The sequence below is a fragment of the Trachypithecus francoisi genome, unplaced genomic scaffold (genome assembly GCF_009764315.1).
Source record: "Trachypithecus francoisi isolate TF-2019V2 unplaced genomic scaffold, Tfra_2.0 Lachesis_group12, whole genome shotgun sequence".
NCBI lineage: Eukaryota > Metazoa > Chordata > Mammalia > Primates > Cercopithecidae > Trachypithecus > Trachypithecus francoisi.
The window spans coordinates 95503651-95524879 of record NW_022681457.1 but is presented as its reverse complement, the minus strand read 5'-3'; the positions used below and the strand labels follow the sequence as shown (position 1 = coordinate 95524879).

General features: G+C 47.4%; 1 protein-coding gene across 1 annotated transcript in view; it reads right to left on the bottom strand.

Annotated features, from left to right (window-relative positions):
• The window catches only part of MECR (mitochondrial trans-2-enoyl-CoA reductase), a 38156-nt gene extending 18738 nt beyond the window's left edge, over positions 1-19418 (bottom strand). The window contains exons 1-3 of the mRNA XM_033227432.1: positions 19196-19418; positions 4514-4611; positions 3928-4059 (exon numbers count right to left, since the gene is read on the bottom strand). Of these exons, the coding sequence (XP_033083323.1) occupies positions 3928-4059; positions 4514-4611; positions 19196-19371 (406 nt within the window). The 5' untranslated portion in view covers positions 19372-19418. The remainder of the gene's footprint in view (positions 1-3927; positions 4060-4513; positions 4612-19195) is intronic.
• Positions 19419-21229: the final 1811 nt, after the last annotated feature.

Below are 21229 nucleotides of genomic sequence, written 5' to 3'. Positions count from 1 at the left end.
CTGTCTCAAAAGAAAAACAAGACAAAAAAAGAATCACCTTTCCTCTAGGGAAGAATCCCTGTTCTGGGTACCCCCACCACCACACGTACAATTACCCAGACACCTGGCAGACGTCCTTTATTCTTCTCATCTCCAAATTCAAAGTATTGCCAAATCTTGTTATTTTAGCTCTTGACTCCACACCCTCTTCTCCAGTCCTACAGCACTGTCTTATTCAGACCCTCACCCTTCATCATCTGAAGCCTGACTTGTTTGCCCACCTCCTCACAGGCTTTCTACCTCCACCCTCTGCCTTTCCAGACCAATGGTTTCCAGACCATTTTCTGCATTGCCAAATCCTCACAAATCATTCCTCTACTTAACTCTCCGTTGGTACCCCTTGCACTGTGGATGCCGGCCCACCAGGACCCAGCCCCAGCCCACCTTTCCAGCTCCACCTCACTTCTCTTCCACTCCCACCCATGAGCCAGCCATCCTGAGCTACCTGCAGTTCCCCACCAGTGCTGTGCCTTCTCTTATCACTTACGTTCACACACACTGCACTCCCTGCCTGGGAAGCCCCTCCTCACCTAGCCCACTGGCTGCACTTAAAGCAGCTCTTCCAGACTGGGTTCAAGCATCACTTCTCCGGGAAGCCTTTTTTAAGGCTTTCCAAGATAGAGGACTCTTGTCTTTGTGTCAATCCTGTGATTATAGTGCTTGTAATACTGTATTGTATTAAGTGTTGTTTTTCCATTCCTGGGCCTCCCACTGCCAGCCAAGAGCACTCTGAGGGCAGGAACTGTCTGCTCACCTTGATAGGACCTTCACTCAGCACAGGGGCTGGCCCGAAGTACTGGCATCAGGATCCAGTGAATCCTCGCAGCTCTCAATTTGCTCAAATGGCTGAGCTCCTTCACCGCCAGGTGGGTGTAGGAGATGGTGGAGCCATTCTTGGCAGCCTCCATGATCTTAGAGAAGCAAAGAGCTTGTAGTAGACTCCTATTACTGTTTTTTTTTCCCCCAGTATTTTTTTTCTTTCTATAAGTGCTCCTTCCTAATCTCTGGGGCTGTCAACCACAAGGCCCCATCTTCTGTACCACGGAGGAAGGTGAGAGACTCAATCAGAACAACCGGAGTGGCCCTACCCCACCCCAGGGGACTGGTTCACCGATGGGCAAGGCCCATTCAGGGCCCTTCTGGGGGATGTGCTGGACACAATTGTGGAGGATGTGCTCATTTGTTTGTTTTTAGGGTGATATGAACCTCAGGCTGCTGGTGGCCATCTACGAGAGGTGTGTATCAGAGTGGATCTGAATTCTAACTCCATCACTTTTGGCTGGGTGACCTTGGACAAACTGCTCAACAGTTTACAGTTTTCCATTGCATTTACTGTTGTATTGCCTGCAAAATGGGAAGGAAGTAACCACCTCATGTTGTGGGAACAACTGAGTTAATATACATGAAATACTTAGAGTAGTGCCTGGCACAAAGAGAGTGGCCAATAAGTATTTGTTGGTTTGACTATATCAATATGTGGGGAGATCCCATCTGAGAACAAGTGAGAGACACAACTCTGATAGTGCTGGGGTTCTTAGATCCAGCTGAACCCAAAGCTTTTAACCTGTTACACTTCCCAGTTCCACAGATCAATTAACTTTTTTTTTTTTTTTTAGATGGAGTCTCACTCTGTGGCCCAGGTTGGAGTACAGTGGCACGATCTCGGCTTACTGTAACCTCTGCCTCCTGGGATCAAGTGATTCTCCTGTCTCAGCTTCCCGAGTAGCTGGGACTACAGGTGCATGCCACCATGCCTGGTTAATTTTTGTATTTTCAGTAGAGACCGGGTTTTACCATGTTGGCCAGGCTGGTCTTGAACTCCTGACCTCAGGTGATCTGCCTGCCCCAGTCTCCCAAAGTGCTGGGATTATAGGCATGAGCCACTGCACCTGTCCTTAACTTATTTTTTTTTTTTTTTGGAGATGGAGTCTCGCTCTGTTACCCAGGCTGGAGTGCAGTGGCGTGATCTTGGCTCACCGCAGCCTCCGCCTACTGAGTTCAAGAGATTCTCCTGCCTCAATCTCCCCAGTAGCTGGGACTACAGACGCATACCACCACACCCGGCTAATTTTTTGTATTTTTATTAGAGATGGGGTTTCATCATGTTGGCCAGGCTAGTCTCGAACTCCTGACCTCAGGTGATCCACCCACCTCGGACTCCCAAAGTGCTGGGATTACAGGCGTGAGCCACCGCGCCCAGCCCCAACTTCTTTTTTTTACAGCAAGCTTGAGCTGGGTCGCTGTAAGTTACAACCCAGAAGATCATAACACTGGTGTGTAGTGGGAACCCAGGAGAAAGAATCCAGTGAGCACTGTCATTTTGCTGTTTGAGTTTGGGCCAGGGCTTTATTTCTCAAGCTTCAGTTTATGTCCGATGGGTGGATAATACATGTCCTTCTTCCCTCTTGTAGCTGCTGTGAGGATCGATGTGTATAACAGATGTGCCTTGAAAACTGTTAAGTGCTAAAAAATAAAACTCACCTACGACTCCTTATAATATATCAAAGAAAATCCTGCTCATTACCTTGGCTTGGGAAGGGCCTTACCCCATGTGGACCCAAGCTACCTTTTTTTTTTTTTTTTTGAGACGGAGTCTCGCTCTGTCGCCCAGGCTGGAGCGCAGTGGCCGGATCTCAGCTCACTGCAAGCTCCGCCTCCCGGGTTTACGTCATTCTCCTGCCTCAGCCTCCTGAGTAGCTGGGACTACAGGCGCCCGCCACCTCGCCCGGCTAGTTTTTTGTATTTTTTAGTAGAGACGGGGTTTCACCCTATTAGCCAGGATGGTCTCGATCTCCTGACCTCGTGATCCGCCCATCTCAGCCTCCCAAAGTGCTGGGATTACAGGCTTGAGCCACCGCGCCCGGCCCCCAAGCTACCTTTTTTAAAAAAATTAGAGACAGGGTCTCACTCTGTTGCCCATGCTGGAGTGCAATGGTGCAATCATAGCCCACTGTAGCCTGGAACTCCTGGGCTCAAGTGATTGAACCTGCCTTTCTGGCCTTCTTTCTCACTCGTGCAATCCTCTACTATGTGCAAACACTCTGCTGAGGCTACAGTGGATTTTCCACCATTTCCCAATCTCACCTTTGTGTCTCTGCTCATTTTACGTCCTCTACATGAAATGCCTCTTGGCTCATCCCCATGTATAAACAAAATTCAGGCTGGGCACAGTGGCTCATGCCTATAATCCCAGCACTTTGGGAGGCTGAGGTGGTGGGTCACTTGAGGTCAGGAGTTCGAGACCAGCCTGGTCAACATGATAAAACCTCCTCCCTACCAAAAATACAAAAATTTGTCAGGCGTGGTGGTGGGCACCTGTAATCCCAGCTACTCAGGGGGCCAAGGCAGGAGAATCGCTTGAACCTGGGAGGCGGAGGTTGCAGTGAGCCGAGATCGCGCCACTGCATGCCAGCATGGGTGACAAAGTAAGACTGTCTCAAAAAAAAAAAAATAAATAAATAAAACAAGGCCAAGCGTGGTGGCTCACGCCTATACTCCCAGCATTTTGGGAGGCCGAGGCGGGCGGATCCCTGAGGTCAGGAGTTTGAGACCCAGCCTGGCCAAGATGGTGAAACCCCATCTCTACTAAAAATACAAAAATTAGCTGGGTGTGGTGGCGGGCACCTGTAATCCCAGCTACTTGGGAGGCTGAGGCAGGAGAATCGCTTGAACCTGGGAGGCGGAGGTTGTGGTGAGCCGAGATTGCGCCACTGCACTCCAGCCTGGGCAATAAGAACAAAACTTGGTCTCAATAAATAAATAAAATAAAATAAAATAAAAATAAACCTGCCTTACCCAGGTACACTGAGCCAATCAGTGGATGTGTACAGAGTGGGTGAAATAGGATCTGGAAGAATGAAAAGGCAGCTGACACCTGGAGAAACTCACCCAAACCAGCATTTGCTGGGATCACCCAATCTCCTGGCTTCAGCCCGGTCACACTGCTGCCCACTGCTACCACCTGTGCAACACCTTCGTTCCCTCCAACAGCTGGCAGTCCGGGAAGGAGGCCGTAGTTTCCTGAGGAAGAAGAGCATTAAAGGGTCAACCAGTGATGTTTGGGCAGTGAAAGAGTATGGACTTGAGTCCATGCCATCCTAGGCCTGATCTGGGCTCTGCTTTGGACTGTCTGCCTAACCAACCTCTGAGCCTCAGCTTACTTGTCTGTATAGGGGGACGATATTCTTTAGTGTTCATGGTTATTATGAAGATCAGATAACATATGAAATAAAACCAGCATGTCGTAGGCACTTCACAAGGTTTAGTTTACTCCCCACTGCAATCTTCTTCTCAAAAATCCTCACATTCCAGAAAAGGGAGGCCAGACAGGGCTGACACAGCCTGTAGACGGCTCATCTGGAGAACAGCTGCTGCTAATCACAGGCATTTCACACCCACACCTGAGGAGGAATGAAAATGAGGTGGCAGCTGAACAAAAAAGCCAATTAACATAAGCCACAGAAACCAAGGTTACCTTGGATCATATTTATGTCAGATGGATTGATAGGGGCTGCCAGCATCTTCACACGGACATCTGATCCTCCCACAGCAGCTAGCTCCAGGTTCTTGAGTCTAAGCACAAAGCCAAACGGAGATGTTCATGTCATCCAGGCTAGATTGGGTGTTTTGCTCAAATCATCTCCCCAAAGTAGGTCAGGCAACATTTCTGAGCTGCCATGTGTGCCCAGGAATTATGGTTCTGTTATAAAAGAGAGGTACTATAAGAAATCAACACAGAAGGCTGGGCGTGGTGGCTCATGCCTGTAATCCCAGCACTTTGGAAGGCCGAGACAGGCGGATCACCTGAGGTCAGGAGTTCAAGACCAGCCTGGCCAACATGGCGAAAACCTGTCTCTACTAAAATACAAAAATTAGCCGGGCATGGTGGTGGGTGCCTGTAATCCCATCTACTCGGGTGGTTGAGGCAGAATAATTGCTTGAATGTGGGAGACAGAGAGTGTAGTGAGCTGAGATTGTGCCATCCATCCTGGGTGACAAAGCAAGACTTTGTCTCAAAAAAAAAAAAAAAGAAATCAACATAGGATCCAGGTTGACTCTCATTAACTGCAAGTGGAAAATCTACAGTGTTTTTCTTTTTTTTTTTTTTTTGTTAAAGACAGAGTCTCACTGTGTCGCCCAGACTGGAGTGCAATGGCGCAATCTCGGCTCACTGCAACCTCTGCCTCCCGGGTTCAAGCGATTCTCCTGCCTCAGCCTCCCAAGAAGCTGGGACTACAGGTGCTTGCCACCACGCCCAGCTAATTTTTAAAAAATTTTTAGTAGAGATGGGGTTTCACTATGTTGGCCAGGCTGGTCGTGAACTCCTGACCTTGTGATCCGCCTGCCTCGGCCTCCTAAAGTGTTGGGATTACAGGTGTGAGCCACTGCACCTGGCCTTTCAACCCCACTGCCCTCTCTGGGACAGGAAACCTCTGCTGGCCTAGATGAGCCCTGTGTTTCCCAAAACTCGCTTGGTTATAAGAATTACCTGGTATGCTCATGGATATAAATTATCAGGCCTACCTCTGAATTACTGAGCCAGAATCTCCAGATGAGGGCACCCCAAGTAGTTCTTACCAACAGGCATACCTGGGAAACCCCAGGCTAGCTGACATGTCCTCCACCTGTTTGATTTTATTCTTGGTCGTAACATATACAGGGGAGAGGAGAGATCTCTGTTAGTTGCGGAGTGTGGGGGTAATGGGGAGATGGCCCGTGTAGTTCACAAAAAACTCCCTGGGTGGCCGTGATTCACTCTGAGTGATGTCCCTTCTGGAGGAGGATTCTTGTCTGGCAGAAAGGACCCTGGGTGGAGGGCTGAGGGTCCTGGGTGTAAAGCTCAACCGCAGGATGCCTGGGTCACCATGGGCAAGTTTCTTCTCTGCTCTAGGCCTCTGTTTCTCCATTTGTAAAACAGAGTTGCAGTAGTGGTTTGAACCTGATCCCCTCTGGGAGCCTCTTCCATGTTAAGTCAGTGGTAAGTCCCTCTGCTCATGGTGGGTCTTGGACACCACGGTGGCAACATCTTTATCCCACTGAAACTTTGCTTAATGGGCAAAACATGCAAGAAAGCTTTTGAGGGGGGCCAAGTTGCAATGTGCATGTGTTACTTTTGTTATTTCAAAAAAGTTTTTTAAAAAAGGAGATCTGCCAACCAGATAGTACTGGTCAGTGTACTAGACCCAAGGGGCCTGTGACTTTTTAATCACCAGTGACTGCTTTCTTTCTTTCTCCACACCCCTAAGATTTCATGTTTGTAATGTTTCCCTCTGCCCAAATGCATTTATTAAGTAATAATTCATTTTTACTTACCCAAGACACATAAAACTGCCAACAAGAGGTTCTTAGCATTAGGCAACAGTATCACCAAACTAAGCCGATGTAATTCCACCTACTTCCTGCAGAAATCTGACCTTTTAATTATACCGCAGGCTTGATCTTGTGGTGAAAGTGTGATTTTTCAAGAAATGTTTAATAATAGCTGGGCGTGGTGGCTCACGCCTGTAATCCCAGCACTTTGGGAGGCTGAGGTGGATGCATCACGAGGTCAGGAGGTCGAGACCAGCCTGGTCAACCTAGTGAAACCCCATCTCTACTAAAAATACAAAAATTAGCCAGGTGTGGTGGTGTGTGCCTGTAGTCCCAGCTACTCAATTAAGGAATGTATGTATTTACACATAGCTGGAGGATGGGGAGTCCTTGCAATAGTAATAAGTACTGTTTATTCAGTGCTTACCAGTCAGGCACACTGCTAAGTGCTTTACCTGCCAGCTTTCCTATTACAATAGCTCTCATACTATTGTTCTGCTTTTACAGCTGAGGAACAAAGGCTCTAAGAGGTAAATAACTTGCTCACGGCCACTACAAAGTAGCAAGTGGCTGACCTGATTTGAACCTGGCAGTGTGATCTAGAAAAGCCAGCAGGTAAGGTGCTGACCCCACACCAAGCAGAGGGCAGTGAAATGAGCACAGGCTGGACTGGCTGCAGTTGCCTTATGGGGAGAGGGAGGGAGCGCTAACAGGTGGGCACACAGCAAGGAGGCATCAGCCTAGACAGTGATGTTTCACTCCCAATGTGTGTATTAAGTCTGCATTCAAAAGAAAAATCCTGCCCAGAGCAAATGGATTTTGGACTAGCTGCCCCTTTATATTATCCACAGCACTTCTCCATTTTCACAGATCATCAGAGGTTTTCTGTAAACTGACAAAGTTCATGTGCTCAAGCTGTTTAAAGACATTTTTTCTACACATTTTCTATACGTTCTTCCTACAGTCCAGAATGTTTCTTCCACAGCTTCTCTATGAAGTGAGGAATTCAACTAACCCTTCAAGGCCCAGTTCAAAGTTTACTTCCCTTAAGACATCTTTCAACCCTCCTCCTAGTCCAGAAAAAAAAATCACTTGCGCGGTGCTCCCATTGTACAGAATTATACATCATGCTATTTAAGACTATCTCATATGAGTTTACTAATGTTTAGTTTGTGAAGCCATTTCACACATTTTTGTCAATTCATCAGGAGAAGACATAGGTTCACAATCCCTTTTCCAAAACTCTTGGGGCCATGTATTATCTACATACCCACTGGGGGCTGTTGCAGCACCCTGTGATCAGACACATGAATGTTTCTGCAGCAAAATGTAGGAATACTCATGCTAAGTGAGATGAATAAAGACCACATAAAAACCTCATGTTAGATCAGGTTTCCTTCAAATAAATTATAGAAAAAAACTGTCAGTTTCCAGAGCTTTCAGGATTTTGGAACTGCAGATGCAAATGCAGACTTGGATTCAGGTCTTTCAGACTCTGAGTTCAGAGCTCTTTCTACTTATCACCTAGTTTTGTTAGTCAGAATGTGTGTGTATGTGCTGTCTCCTTGTTAGACTGTGAGCTCCCAGAGGGCAGAGAACTTTTAGTCTCAACTCACTGTTGAATAAATGTTTGGGATCAAACTTTTCTCACTAGTGAGAAAATGTGGCATAAGTGCCAGTCATGGCCAGGCGTGGTGGCTCACGCCTGCAATCCAAGCATTTTGGGAGGCTGAGGTGGGTGGATCAATTGAGGTCAGGAGTTGGAGACCAGCCTGGCCAATATGGCGAAACCCTGTCTCTACTTAAAAAAAAAAAAAAAAAGTACAAAAATCAGCCAGGCGTGGTGGTGTGTTCCTGTAGTTCCAGCTACTTAGGAGGCTGAGGCAGGAGAACTGCTTGAACCTGGGAGGCAGAGGTTGCAACAAGTGGAGATCACACCACTGTACTCCAACCTGGGTGACAAAGTGAGACTCCGTTTCAAAAGTGGCCGGGCGCGGTGGCTCAAGCCTGTAATCCCAGCACTTTGGGAGGCCGAGACGGGCGGATCACAAGGTCAGGAGATCGAGACCATCCTGGCTAATAGGGTGAAACCCCGTCTCTACTAAAGAATATAAAAAACTAGCCAGGTGACGAGGCGGGCGCCTGTAGTCCCAGCTACTTGGGAGGCGGAGGCAGGAGAATGGCCTGAACCTGGGAGGCGGAGCTTGCAGTGAGCTGAGATCCGGCCACGCACTCCAGCCCTCCAGCCTGGGCGACAGAGCCAGACTCCGTCTCAAAAAAAAAAAAAAACAAAAAAACAAAAAACAAAAAAAAACAAAAAAAGAAAAAAAAAGTGCCAGTCATTAAGGAAATCAGGGGCGGGGCCCAAACCAAAGGGCCTTAGCTGTTTGTACTTGCTCTTTCTCTTTCTAGGCTGTTTATGAAAATATTCCTGAAAGATGGGCTCAAATAAAGATGGAGATTATCCTTAAGCGCATTCAGTCTAGGCATACACATCACATGTGCAGCGAGACTGCACTTCTTAAAAATCTGAATGACTGTGGTCAAGATGAGAATACAGGTAGATCTCAGTTCACAGATGATGGGTAGAGCACGGATCTGGAGTGAAGCAGGCAGCCTTGGGTTTGAATCCTACCTTGGTCATTTATCAGCTAGATAAACCTCAGAATATTCCCCTGTAAAAGGGGATAACACGAGAACTCAGTTCACAGGATTAAATGAGTTAATGTATGTAAAGCATTTATGGTAGTACCTACACAGTAGATGCTGAAGAAATGGCATCTGTTATCAGTTGTAGGAATATCCAAAGAAACCTTTGAAACAATTCCCTGGTTATACCTCTGAAAAGAATCAGTGAGTCACTGAAAGGAAGACAGCAACTTTTTGGAAAATTCAAGTAAACATAATTCAACAAATATTTACTGACAGTCAAAGTGCCAGATACTGTGCCAAGGGGCTTCATGATGAATAAAGGTGGGCATGGTAGCATGCATCTGTAGTCCCAGCTGCTTGGGAGGCTGAGGAACGAGAGTTGCTTGTGCTCAGGAGTTCAAGGCTATTGTCTACCATCATCACACCTGTGAATGACCACTGCACTCTAGCCTTGGCAACAAGAGACCCTGTCTCAGGAAAAAATAAATAAATAAAACAAATCCCCTTCTCAGGGCCTTGATGGACTGGGAACGCATCCATGGAAACACTGGGAGAAGGGCTGTAACAGAAGGAGGCTTGTGGTGCTAAAGTTGGCTGACAGTGTCCAGCCTGGTGGGAGGAAGAAAACAGAAGATTCGAAAAGGGTTTTTGGAAGAAAGGATACCATAATTTGAAGGATAAATAGGCATTTACAGGGTGGATGGAGAAAAGACAAAAGGTTTTCCTGCCAGAGGGAATGACAAAGCATCTGACCCAGGAGTAGACCAGGCAACAGGTGTAATATGCATAAGAGCCATGAGAATGGGGAGAAGGATTCAGTCACGTCAAATCTCTTAAATAAGCAACACTAATGTCACTTGGTGACCAGTTCCATGTGGCGGGAGGGAAGGGAAGTCTTTGATGGCTCCCAGGCCTTTGGCTTGGACAACTGAATGCTGAGCCAGGGAGGAAGGAAGAGTAGATTTGGAGAGGGGACACAGGTGACCTGCAGTATGGATACAGAGCAGAGAGTGCTCAGGGCTAGACATATAGAACTGTGAGTTGGCGGTGGCGTGGCGTCTAGGAGAGTCGAAAAACCTATTCTGGGTGATGTCACTCAACAACGAAATGACAACTTATGTTGATGGCTTACTGAGCTCCAAGTATGCTTAACATTTTATATACATGATGCCGTTCAGTCCTCAAAATGCCTATGCGGAGGGTGGTATCACCCAAATTTAAAGCAGAGGAAACTGAGGCTCAGAGAAATAATTTGCTCACGAGTCTTGATCTTAAGCTAGACTCCAAAATGCAGGCTGTTGAACACTACACCAGCATTCACTACGCTGTGTGTGCTGAATTTTCCTTGGAGATGCTGTTAGGTATTTCTTTTCTTTCTTTTTTTTTTTTTTTGAGACAGAGTCTTGCTCTGTCACCCAGGCTGGAGTGTAGTAGCGCGATGTCGGCTCACTGCAAGCTCCGCCTCTCAGGTTCATGCCATTCTCCTGCCACAGCCTCCCCAGCAGCTGGGATTACAGGTGTACACTGCCACGCCTGGCTAAATTTTTTGTATTTTTAGTAGAGACGGGGTTTCACTGTGTTAGCCAGGATCGTCTCGATCTCCTGACCTCGTGATCTGTCCGCCTTGGCCTCCCAAAGTGCTGGGATTACAGGCGTGAGCCAGGGCACCCGACCTTTTATTTTTTTGAGACAGAGTCTCGCTTTGTCACCCGGACTGGAGTGCTGTGGTGCAATCTCAGCTCACTGCAAGCTCTGCCTCCCAGATTCAAGGAATTCTCCTGCCTCAGCCTCCTGAGTAGCTGGAATTACAGGTGCGTGCCACCATGCCCAGCTAATTTTTTTTTTTCTATTTTTAGTAGAGACAGGGTTTCACCATGTTGGTCAGGCTGGTCTCAAACTCCTGACCTCGTGATCCACCTGCCTTAGCCTCCCAAAATGCTGGGATTACAGGCGTGAGCCACCACGCCCAGCTGTTAGGTATTTCCTGGGATCCAATTCGTTTGGGAAATGCTGCCTACTAAGCCCCTTTTCTAAGATTCTGACTACATGTTAGTCATACAGGCTCTGAGAAGTCCCCAAATAAAGAAACCCATGTGGCCTGTGTCATCCAGAGCTTTCCAGATTTAACGCGGGCTGGGAACACTACAATATTTTCACAGCGCAGCCTGCCCCAAACAGCAGTTTGAGAAACCATGCTCTGGGCCCCTGGTTCTCTTCTTTGTCTTCTGGGAAGCCCAGCAGCTCTGTCATTTGAGATTCACCGAAGTGGGAGGAAGGAGAGTGAAGAGGGCCAAGCAGGGGTGAGGGTCTAGGAGATGGGAAGTTAAGTTGAAGCTACAAACACAGGTGGATGGTGGCGGGGGCTGGCCCCACACTTGCTGCAAGCCTGGGGGTCAGGGGGTCCAGCTGCCACTCACCAGGGAGGCCAGCCTTGGCCTGCCCCAGGGAATGCCATCAATACCACACACACTGCTGTTCCCGCAGACAGTGCTAACCACGTCGTCAAGGATACCATTCTGCTGAGACAGGAGGGAAAACAGGGACCAAGTCTGAATTCCAAGAGTTAAACCTCTAGTGTAATGACAGCAATTTCTTCCCCGTTCTTAAAAAAAAAAAACTCACTAAAGGAAACAGTGGCTATGTTTTGGAGTACAAATGAGGCACCCAACCCAGCCTGGCTAGATCTCAAATTGCTTCCCCCATACCGTTCACGTCCTCCCTCTGTGAGTGTAATGGCGCCATGCAACTTGAGGGGATGCCACTGTCCTCAATCAACAGATCCCAGCCTGGATAAGGTCACAATGGCTCCTTTGAGGCCAAGGCTGTACACCTGTGATGCCATACGAAGTACAACGGAGACAAAAGCAGGCAGAAGAAAGAGCCTTTTGAGAGGGGGGAAAAGAGGCCAGTACCCCGGAGACTGGCACAGTTATACTTGCTGTGTAAGGTGGGCATTAGCTAGCTCTGCTGAGATATCTTTCCTGCGTTCCACATTTAATTAGCAATCATTTGTACTTATCTTTCATCTTTTACTCAATCACATCAAACGGTCAATAGCATTTTGAGCAGGAAGAACAGGTAGGGAGAAATTGTCACTGGCCAGAGACTTTGTCATCTACTTAGTACAGAACCAAGAACGTTTGTGTCATCACAGGGCACTGGGTGAATGTAACTGACCCTCATGTGGTCCTCCCCAGTCTATCTGCGGTCCCCTGGTCACCAAGCTGCCTTCTGTGATTCAGTGAAATGCCTGGTGTGCTAGGTACATTGTTCTGGGATTTGACTAATAATTAATAACCAGGGCACAACTAGGCAATTGTGAAGGAATGAAGTTCCTCAGCTCACAGCTTGTAAGGGCCTGGCTCCCTGGGAAATGAGGGAGTCCTGGGCTCTCAGGGAGAGCTCCTTTACCTGAGCAAAGCTCCTTTGTTCCATGTGGTTTGGTGTGCTGGACACAACCACACCCTCCCTGCACCTCTTACGGCTTCCAGGACTCCCACCATTCAGGACTCATTTTTCGGCTCTTTAGCACAATCATTTTGAACTGAAGGTATCAGAAACTTAGGGCAACTTCTGGAAGTTTCTACCCAGTTAGCAAAGAAACCTTCTCAATCCCCTACTTTCCCTAAACTAAGAGGACCAGAAAGTCTGCGGGCCCCATGATATTCTACATCTGCCGACACTCCACTACAAGGGAGTTGCAGTGTCTGTCACTCAGCTTGCACAGTCCCTGCCTGCCTGCAAGCTGCTTGGATCTCTTTGACAGGTAAAAACACAACCATGCAGCTCCCGTCTGGCTGGAGGCTGGGAGGGCTATTGATTGTGTAACCAACCAAGGGCCAAGGGAGGGTCCCTGGTGAAATCTTGTGCCCAGGGTCCCAGATTTCAAGTCAAACCATTGCTCCCTGGAGGCTGCTGGAACAACCACTGGTGAGCACGCAGTCAATGCCTGCGCTACTTTCATAGAATTGTCAGAGCTGGACAATTGTTGGAGCAAAGAGGATTCAAGTCTTATGATAATTTCCATGGCTGCAGTGTTATGCTGAGAAGGATGTTGAGGGCCCATTTTGTCTTGGCAGGAAGAGTGTTGTCTGGGGAGAATGTGATAAAGAGGAGTGGACGTTTTGAGGTCTATAGAAAGGAGCTGTGAAGGTCTGCGTGGGGACAGCACACATACCCGTATTTACCACTGCTGACTTTGGTCACTCTTCATTTTATCAAGGAGTAACTGAAGATAATTGGAGACTAACGTGATTTCCTTACTGCCATAATTGGTGGCAGAGGTGGGACTGGAACACAGGCAAGAAACATCCCAAGTCACAGGTTCACCTCGTGTCATCTTTGCTTTTTCTTCTCTAAAATGAGGACCCCTCCCACCTCACCCAGGGTGGGAAAGGCCAGTTCATCCCAGAGAGCTGCTAGGACAGGGCAAGAGACAACTTGGAGTGGCACCGAGGGGCAGCTTTCCTCCTGGACTCTCTGGATGGAGGGAAAACCCCAGTCTTTTGTGTAATTCCTGGGGGGTGTGCCTGCAGCTTTCACCTTCAGCGGCAACAATGAGAAAATCAGGGTAGCAGGGCTTGGCCTTAAACTCCATAGCCTAGTCTGAAGGCCCGATGGAAGGTAATGTATGAGTTATAGAATGTGAAATCTGCTTAGGCTTGAGCGCTGTGATCTGAGGGTAGTCCCCTCTGAGCTGGTTTCAGCAGACACCTTTCTCACAGGATTACATATGAGGGCACAGTGGGCAGTCAACAAATACGGACTGATCAGACACACCATGTTTTCTCTTCCTTCGGGGTCTTTGCACATGTAGGTTCCTCTGCTTGGGACGTTTTTCCACTTTCCTCATATACTGCTCACTGGATCTCTGGGGCACTCAGTTTACACCCTGTCTCTTCAGAGAAGACTCTGACTACCCCGAGGGGGTTAGGCACCCCTCTTCTGGGTGACCACAGCACTCTGAACATATCCCATCACAGCATTTACACCACTGGACGATGGTGGTCTTTCTCCTGGACTAGGCTGTGAGGCTCTGAGGGCAACGACCACAACAGATTCAACTCTGTACCCTCAGTGGCTTGCACTCAGTAAACTCTCAAAGAATACATGCTGGCCAACTTACTACATCCATGCCGTCTGTTCCCACTCCATTCATGGCCACAATAAAGGGCTCTAAACAGAGCACCAAACCCAGAATGCGATTTTTTTCCCAAAGTACTAAAATTTGGGTTTAACAATCAAGTCACCTGCAGTTTTGCTTTTATTAACTGTAAAAAGAAGAAATTCCTGAGAGTAAACAGTGCCCTATAGTGAGAATGGACAGCCTGGGGCCCCACCACCTGCTCCTCCAAAGTCCATCTGGCTTAAGACAGAATGGGGAGGCTGGATGCAGTGGCTCACACCTGTAATCCCAGCACTTTGGGAGGCTGAGGTAGGCCGATCACCTGAGGTCAGGAGTTCAAGACCAGCCTGGCCAACATGGCGAAACCCGTCTCTACTAAAAATAAAAAAAATTGGCTGGGCATGGTGGCACGCACCTGTCATCCCAGCTACTCAGGAGGCTGAGGCAGGAGAATCACTCGAACTTGGGAGGTGGAGGTTGCAGTGAGCCAAGATCGCACCACTGCACTCCAGCCTGGGGGACAGAGCCAGACTCTATCTCAAAAAAGAAACAAAAAGACAGAATGAGTATATGTCCACGGGTTTTCTAGCTCATTTTCATTTTTGTACTAGCAGCAGGCAGGTGAGAAAGCCAAGATGATCAGGATGCTGTTTTACAAAAGTCTCGGGATCCTGAAAAGGGGAAGAGACAGACAATGGTATTTCTAAAGTTTCCCAAGGTTGGAGCTGCCCTTTCTATAGCATAGGAACTTGGGGTTACCTGAATGACCTACAATTTCACCTTCTCTTCTGAGCTTTTTCCCAATTTTATAGTCCATCACATTCCCAAAAATCATTTGAGACTTTGGGAGGTTGAGGCAGGAGGATCGCTTGAGCTCAGGCGTTTGAGATCATCTTGGGCAACATGGTGAAACCCCATCTATATATTTTATTTAATATATTTTTTAAAGTTTATTTAAAAAATCATTTGAGGTGACTGCCATTGTTTCCTCAGGCCTATGTCTACATCAAGGACTTTTAATAAAGAAGGGGCATCCTAGCTGTATGATCTTGGATAAGTGCCTTTCAATCTACTTGAGCTTCAATTTCGTTATCTGTAAAGTAGAAGTAATAATAATCAAACTGGATTGCTGTGATTTTAAAACCCCATAATATATAGGCAGCATTTATAAAGCCCAATGCTTGCTATACAGCTTTTCAATAAATGAAAGCTGTTTTCACCAGAAGATCCAGAGAATGGTAAAGTTCTGAGGGGACTTTCAGGAAAAAAAGAAGGCAAGAGAAGAACTAAAGGTTTCTGGGAACTATCTTTTTTTTTTTTTTTTTTGAGACAGAATCTCACTCTGTCGCCGAGGCTGGAGTGCAGTGGTGCTATCTCAGCTCACTGCAACCTCCGCCTCCTGGGTTCAAGCGATTCTCCTGCCTCAGTCTCCCAAGTAGCTAGGATTACAGGCACGCACCACTGTGCCCGGCTAATTTTTGTATTTTTACTAGAGACAGGGTTTTGATATGTTGGTCTCGAACTCCTGACCTCTGGTGATCTGCCCGCCTCAGCCTCCCAAAGTTCTGGGATTACAGGCATGAGCCACCATGCATGGCCCCTGGGTTTCTGGGAACTATCTGGTAGGGAATCTAGAACTCTGCACAAGGGACAGTGGCTATGGAGAACTCTGAAATTTCTCGAATGTTTGTCATTCTTCTGCACAGTCTTTACTTAGATCCGCAGTTTAATCTTTTAAATAAAAAAGGCCCAAATACTTATTTAGGGGATCCCATTTTGGAAGAAAGGGAAAGAAATTAAGCAACAGGGGAAAATGGCTTAGGAGAGAACAGCTGCAATGTTTGGAGGCCAACAGGAATGAAAACAGGGACGTGAGAACAGGAGAAACCTGGAGGCCTCCTTTTGAGAAGTCAGACCTCAGCAGGCTGTTCCTCATTCCTTCCTTCCTGCTTGCAGAGGTGTGGCCCACAGCGCAAGCATCACAAACTACACTAGGTCTGAGAATGCTCTGTTCAGACTCTAGGTAGTCCCATGACCCCTACCTGGTGTAACCTGACCCAGACACCTAGTTAATAGGATGTGTAAAGAACACCTGATTCTTTCTGTGACAGTGTGGTTATCCTAAACCTCGAAGACATGACTACAAAGAGAATCCCAGTCTCTGGATTCAGTCCATATGAGAACAAGTAAAGCCGCCTGAATCTGGGTCAGAAAGGAAAGTTGCCCTTCTGGAGCATGGGGAGAATTACTGCTTGTCTGACAATCTATCCACAGGGCAGTGGTTCTCAAGCCTGGCCTGGGCAGCAGAGACACCTGGAGAGCTTTGAAAAAAACAGATGCTCCAAGCCAGCACAGACCTACTAAGTACCTCAGGAGTGGGGCCTAGGAATATGTACGGTAGTTTCTAAAAGCACTACAGGTCAAGCTGGGTGTGGTGGTACACACCTGCAATCCCTGCTACTCAGGAGGCTGAGGCAGGAGGATCCCTTGAGCCCAGGAGTTCAAGACCAGCCTGGGCAACATGGCTTGATCTCATCTCAAAATAAATAAATAAATATATAAAAAATAAAAGCTGTCTGATATTTTATGTGGGCAAATACAAAAAATAAAAGCACTACAAATGGTGACTGTGCTGTGAAGCCAAAGTTGAATATAATGCTTTGTGGAAGTATCTTTTTTTTTTTTTTTTTGGAGAGGAAGTCTTGCTCTGTCATCCAGGCTAAAGTTCAATGGTGCGATCTCGGCTCACTGCAACCTCTGCCTCCTGGTTCAGGCAATTCTCCTGCCTCAGTCTCCCGAGTAGCTGGGACTACAGGCGTGCACCACTGTACCCAGCTAATTTTTGTATTTTTAGTAGAGACAGGGTTTCGCCATGATCTGCCCATGTCAGCCTCCCAAAGTGCAGGGATTACAGGCATGAGCCACCGCGCCCGGCCGGAAGTATCATGTTTTGAACTAGAGGGAAATTACTGAAGTTCCACAGAAGGAAATAATAGAAGCTGTCTTTTTATTTATTTATTTATTTCCCAAGTGGCATCTGCAAACAGACCAGTCTGTTTCAGCTTCTTTGGCTCTCCAAGAGGAGGGAATCAATTAGGAGGCAACTGCATTCAGCTGAACTTTCCCAGGCCTTCCTCATCACCACAGCAGAACTTAATAAAAGGTGCACTTTTTCCAGAAATTTAGATTTAGATTGAACTAACATTTTAGGAGCACCTGTTCTGTAGCAGGTCCTGCTGCAGACACAAACTACAAGTCCGTGGGAGAGACACTATGTTGTTCTCATTTGGTGTACGTTCCTGGAAATGGAGGAGTGCTCATCAGAGCTGCACCAGTTCCTTACAACACAGTCCTTAGTGAGACGTCTTCCCTGATGCAACGCTTTATTACCTGTGATCAACATACAATTTGGAGTTTACTGACCGATGTGTCTTCTTGACATTCTTTTCAATTTCTGTAATGCTGGACGTGGCTAGGCTGATTGCATGACCTTGAATTTATCTGAGGCTTATCCTCACAACCTGTCAAAACATCTAGCTTGAATTTTTTTTTTTTTTTTGAGACGGAGTCTCGCTCTGTCACCCAGGCTGGAGTGCAGTGGTGCAATCTCGGCTCACTGCAACCTCCGCCTCCTCGGTTCAAGTGATTCTCCTGCCTCAGCCTCCTGAGCAGCGGCGATTACAGGCACCCACCACCAAGCCCAGCTAATTTTTTTGTATTTTTAGTAGAGATGGGGTTTCGCCACGTTGGCCAGACTGGTCTAGAACTCGTGACCTCAGGTGATCCACCCGCCTCAGCCTCCCTAAGTGCTGGGATTACAGGTGTGAGCCACCCTGACCAGCTCTAGCCCGAATTTTAACCATTAAAGTAATGCCACATTTGCCTATCCTTTGGAAAATAATCAGACTATTTGCTGGGAATCAAAGAGTTAAAAAGAAGGTACTGCACAAGAGCATGCAGGTGTTCTTTGGTGGAGAGCACTGCACAGATCTTAGCAGATTACCACTATGAACTTTGTCTGTACTGTCTCCATTTTTAAAGATGATGAAACCAAGGCTCAGAGAACCTCAGTAACTTGCCAAATGCAAAGCTAGGACGAGGATTTGACCCCAAGTATTCTGATTCTCAGACCTGTGCTTTTGCCTTAGCTCCACTTCAGTGGCCCGATAGCCCTTCTGAATGGCTATTTATGTGCAGATTTATAATTGTTGGCAACTGACATACTGTTTTTATCAACCACATGCAAAAAGCATGAAATAAGATCCAACAGAATTTTAGGAAGACAAAGTCATAAAAGTAACGAGAGGCTGAGTGACTTCTCTAAGACCAAACAGCTAGTAAGAGGTTGAGCCTGTATTTGACCAAACATAGATACTTGGGTCTGTATGGCACCAAAGCAGCTCTTTTTTATAAGCCAAGATGCATATAAGGTGGAGTGGAGAGAAACTCGTATGAGTTTGGAATCAGAAGCCATGGATTCCAGTCCCGTTCCAATCACTTATTAGCGATCTCACTCTGGGCAAGTCCCCTGCCCTCTGGAAACAATGGTCTATGACCTACTCTTTACTGACAAGTGAAGATCCAAATGGACGTAAAAGTATCCTGAAAACTTCTTCCAAAAAATCATAATAGAAGAGTAAGAACTCAGGCAGGTCAGTCAGACGTAGGTTTAAATTCTGACTTTGTCGCTGACTGGCTGTGTGACCTTGGACGAGTTATTTTACCTCTTCTGCCTCAGTTTTCATCTGCAAAATGGGGATAAATCAAGTAACTACCCCAAAACACTGTTGTGACAATTAAATGGGAGCATTCATTTAAACAAGCGATTGCCTGACACAATACTCGATCAATAAACATCAGCCATTCATACCCTGATAATTGCTTCTCGGGTCTTCAGCTACCTTCAAGTACGGTCTTTCTGAGCTACCCAAAGCGCCCTGGGCTTCGGCTTCGTCTTGCTATTCTCTGCCCCCTTCCTCGGACCCTGTCCTTCTCTTCCCAGTCGACAGCTCGTCTTAAAGCCCTCCAGAAACCCCAGTCCCCTTCCCCGGTTTCGGCGCTGTCTCTTACTCGACGACCTTGGCTGGATCCCCGTGGTGCCCATAGACAAGCGCCCGGACCCGGGCAGGCTCGGCGGATGCGGAGTAGGAGGAGGCGGCAGGTCCGTGACAGCCAGAAGCTGGGAGCAGCCCCCGCCACTGCCGGGCGGCGGTTCGCACCCGCCACAGCTTGCTGCAGACCCACATGCTCCCTCCAACCAACACAGAGCCTGACGCCCCCGGCTACGTCATCTTCCAGCGACTGCGCGCCTGCGCCCCGCCCCGCCCCGCCGGGTGACCACTCCCGAACGCTCCCTTTGAAGGGCGTTTCCTTCCTCCGCTGCCCACGTGGTGGCGCCTCGCTAGAGTGTGTGTGAGTCCGGGGGTGTGGAGCTTCCGAGGCCGCCAAAGCTGCTCTCTCAACAAGGAGAGTCTGGGGCTGGCCCATATCCCTGTCTACACCCTGCAGTTTGTTGTTTGATTTGGAGGAAATCATTTACTCTCCCTGGCCTCAGTTTACCCTTCTCCACATAATATATTGAGTGCTCACCGAGCCAGGCTCTTTAAGGTATTATCTAACTTAATCTCCACTACCATGTAACGGCATAGGGAGGCCAAACTTACTTCCCTACACTGAGGAGAGTACAGGAAAGCTGCTGTGGAGGCAGGAATACGGGGCTTGGAGTTAGAAAACTTAGGTTCATAATCCTAGCCCTGCCACTTCCTAGCTTGGCCACCATGGGCAAGTGAAACTCTGAACGCATTGTAAAAAACTCTGTTCAGATATAAGACAGGAATCACAAGGAGAAAGGCCCCCTCTCAAAATGCCCACAGTGTAGAAAGGGATTAAGTGGAACACTGGAAATGCTTGTAAAAAGGTGTAGCCCCATGAAGGTAATCTAGTCTTATTTTTGGTGTAGGGAAGACATGAACATTACTAAAACCCCAGATGAGCTGTGGCTCGTGCCAGAGTGCAGTGCTGTAGTCTGAAGAGAGGTGCTCTGGGATGGAGTGGGGTGAAGTGGGGGCTCTTGGAGGAGGTGCTGTTGGAGCCAGCCCTGTGATTCAAAATCTTCTGTGTGCATAAAAATAATCCGAGGTCCCATCTTAGACCTACTGAATTAGAATCTTGCGGATGGGGGTTCCAGGAATCTACATCCTTACAAGCTCCCAAGAATATTCTGATGCAGGTGTCCCAGGAAACAGGTTTTAAGATACTGAGCCAGGGCTTTGAAGGATAAGGAAGAGTTCCTTTCTCTGGATTTTATTGACTTGAAGCTTGCCATCTCCAAGCCTTTCCTCTGAGGAAGAGAGCACAGCAAAGTGCTGTGAGCTAGATTCGGACAAACCTGGCTTTGTGTCCTAGCTCTGTCATTTTCCAGTCATTTGATTTCGGACAAGTCACCAGCCCTCTCTGTGTCTTCATTTCCTTATTCTTAAAATGGAAGGAATATTAGTTATCTGTTTCAAGATAGTTGTGAGGGTCAAGTGAGATATTATCCACTTGAAGCATTTCGTACAATGCTTGGCACATGGAAGCATTTGATAAATATTATCGGGGGTTATTGTGATTAAATGAGAAATATCACACATAAAACTCTCAGACTAGGGTCTGGCTCATAGTTTGTGCTCACTAAATATCTGTACTTGTTTTGATTATTAGAGAAAGTTGGTGTCCCATTGTGGGGGAAAGACTTGGCCCCACATTTATGGGCCAGCACACACACGATGACCAGTCCTGCTTATCCTTTTCCCCAGTGACACCTAGGCCTATTTGAGCTGGGAAATACAACATAACCTTCTGTTGTAAGACTCCCTAGGTGACACTGAGATGTCGACATTCTCTTCTTCACCAAACTGGCTCCTCTGAATTTCTGGGAAGCCCAGTCAGGAAGCCTGAAGAATCATCCAGCAAGTCCTCCTCCTTGGGGCTGGACTGTAGCCTCCTATGCATCCCAATAGCCCTCACTTTTAGTCTAGGCCATCTGGGTTCTCGCAGGGGCGTAGTTTGAGGACTATTGACTGAGGGGTTCAAGTCCAATTTCCTGGCCTTGCATTCAAGATT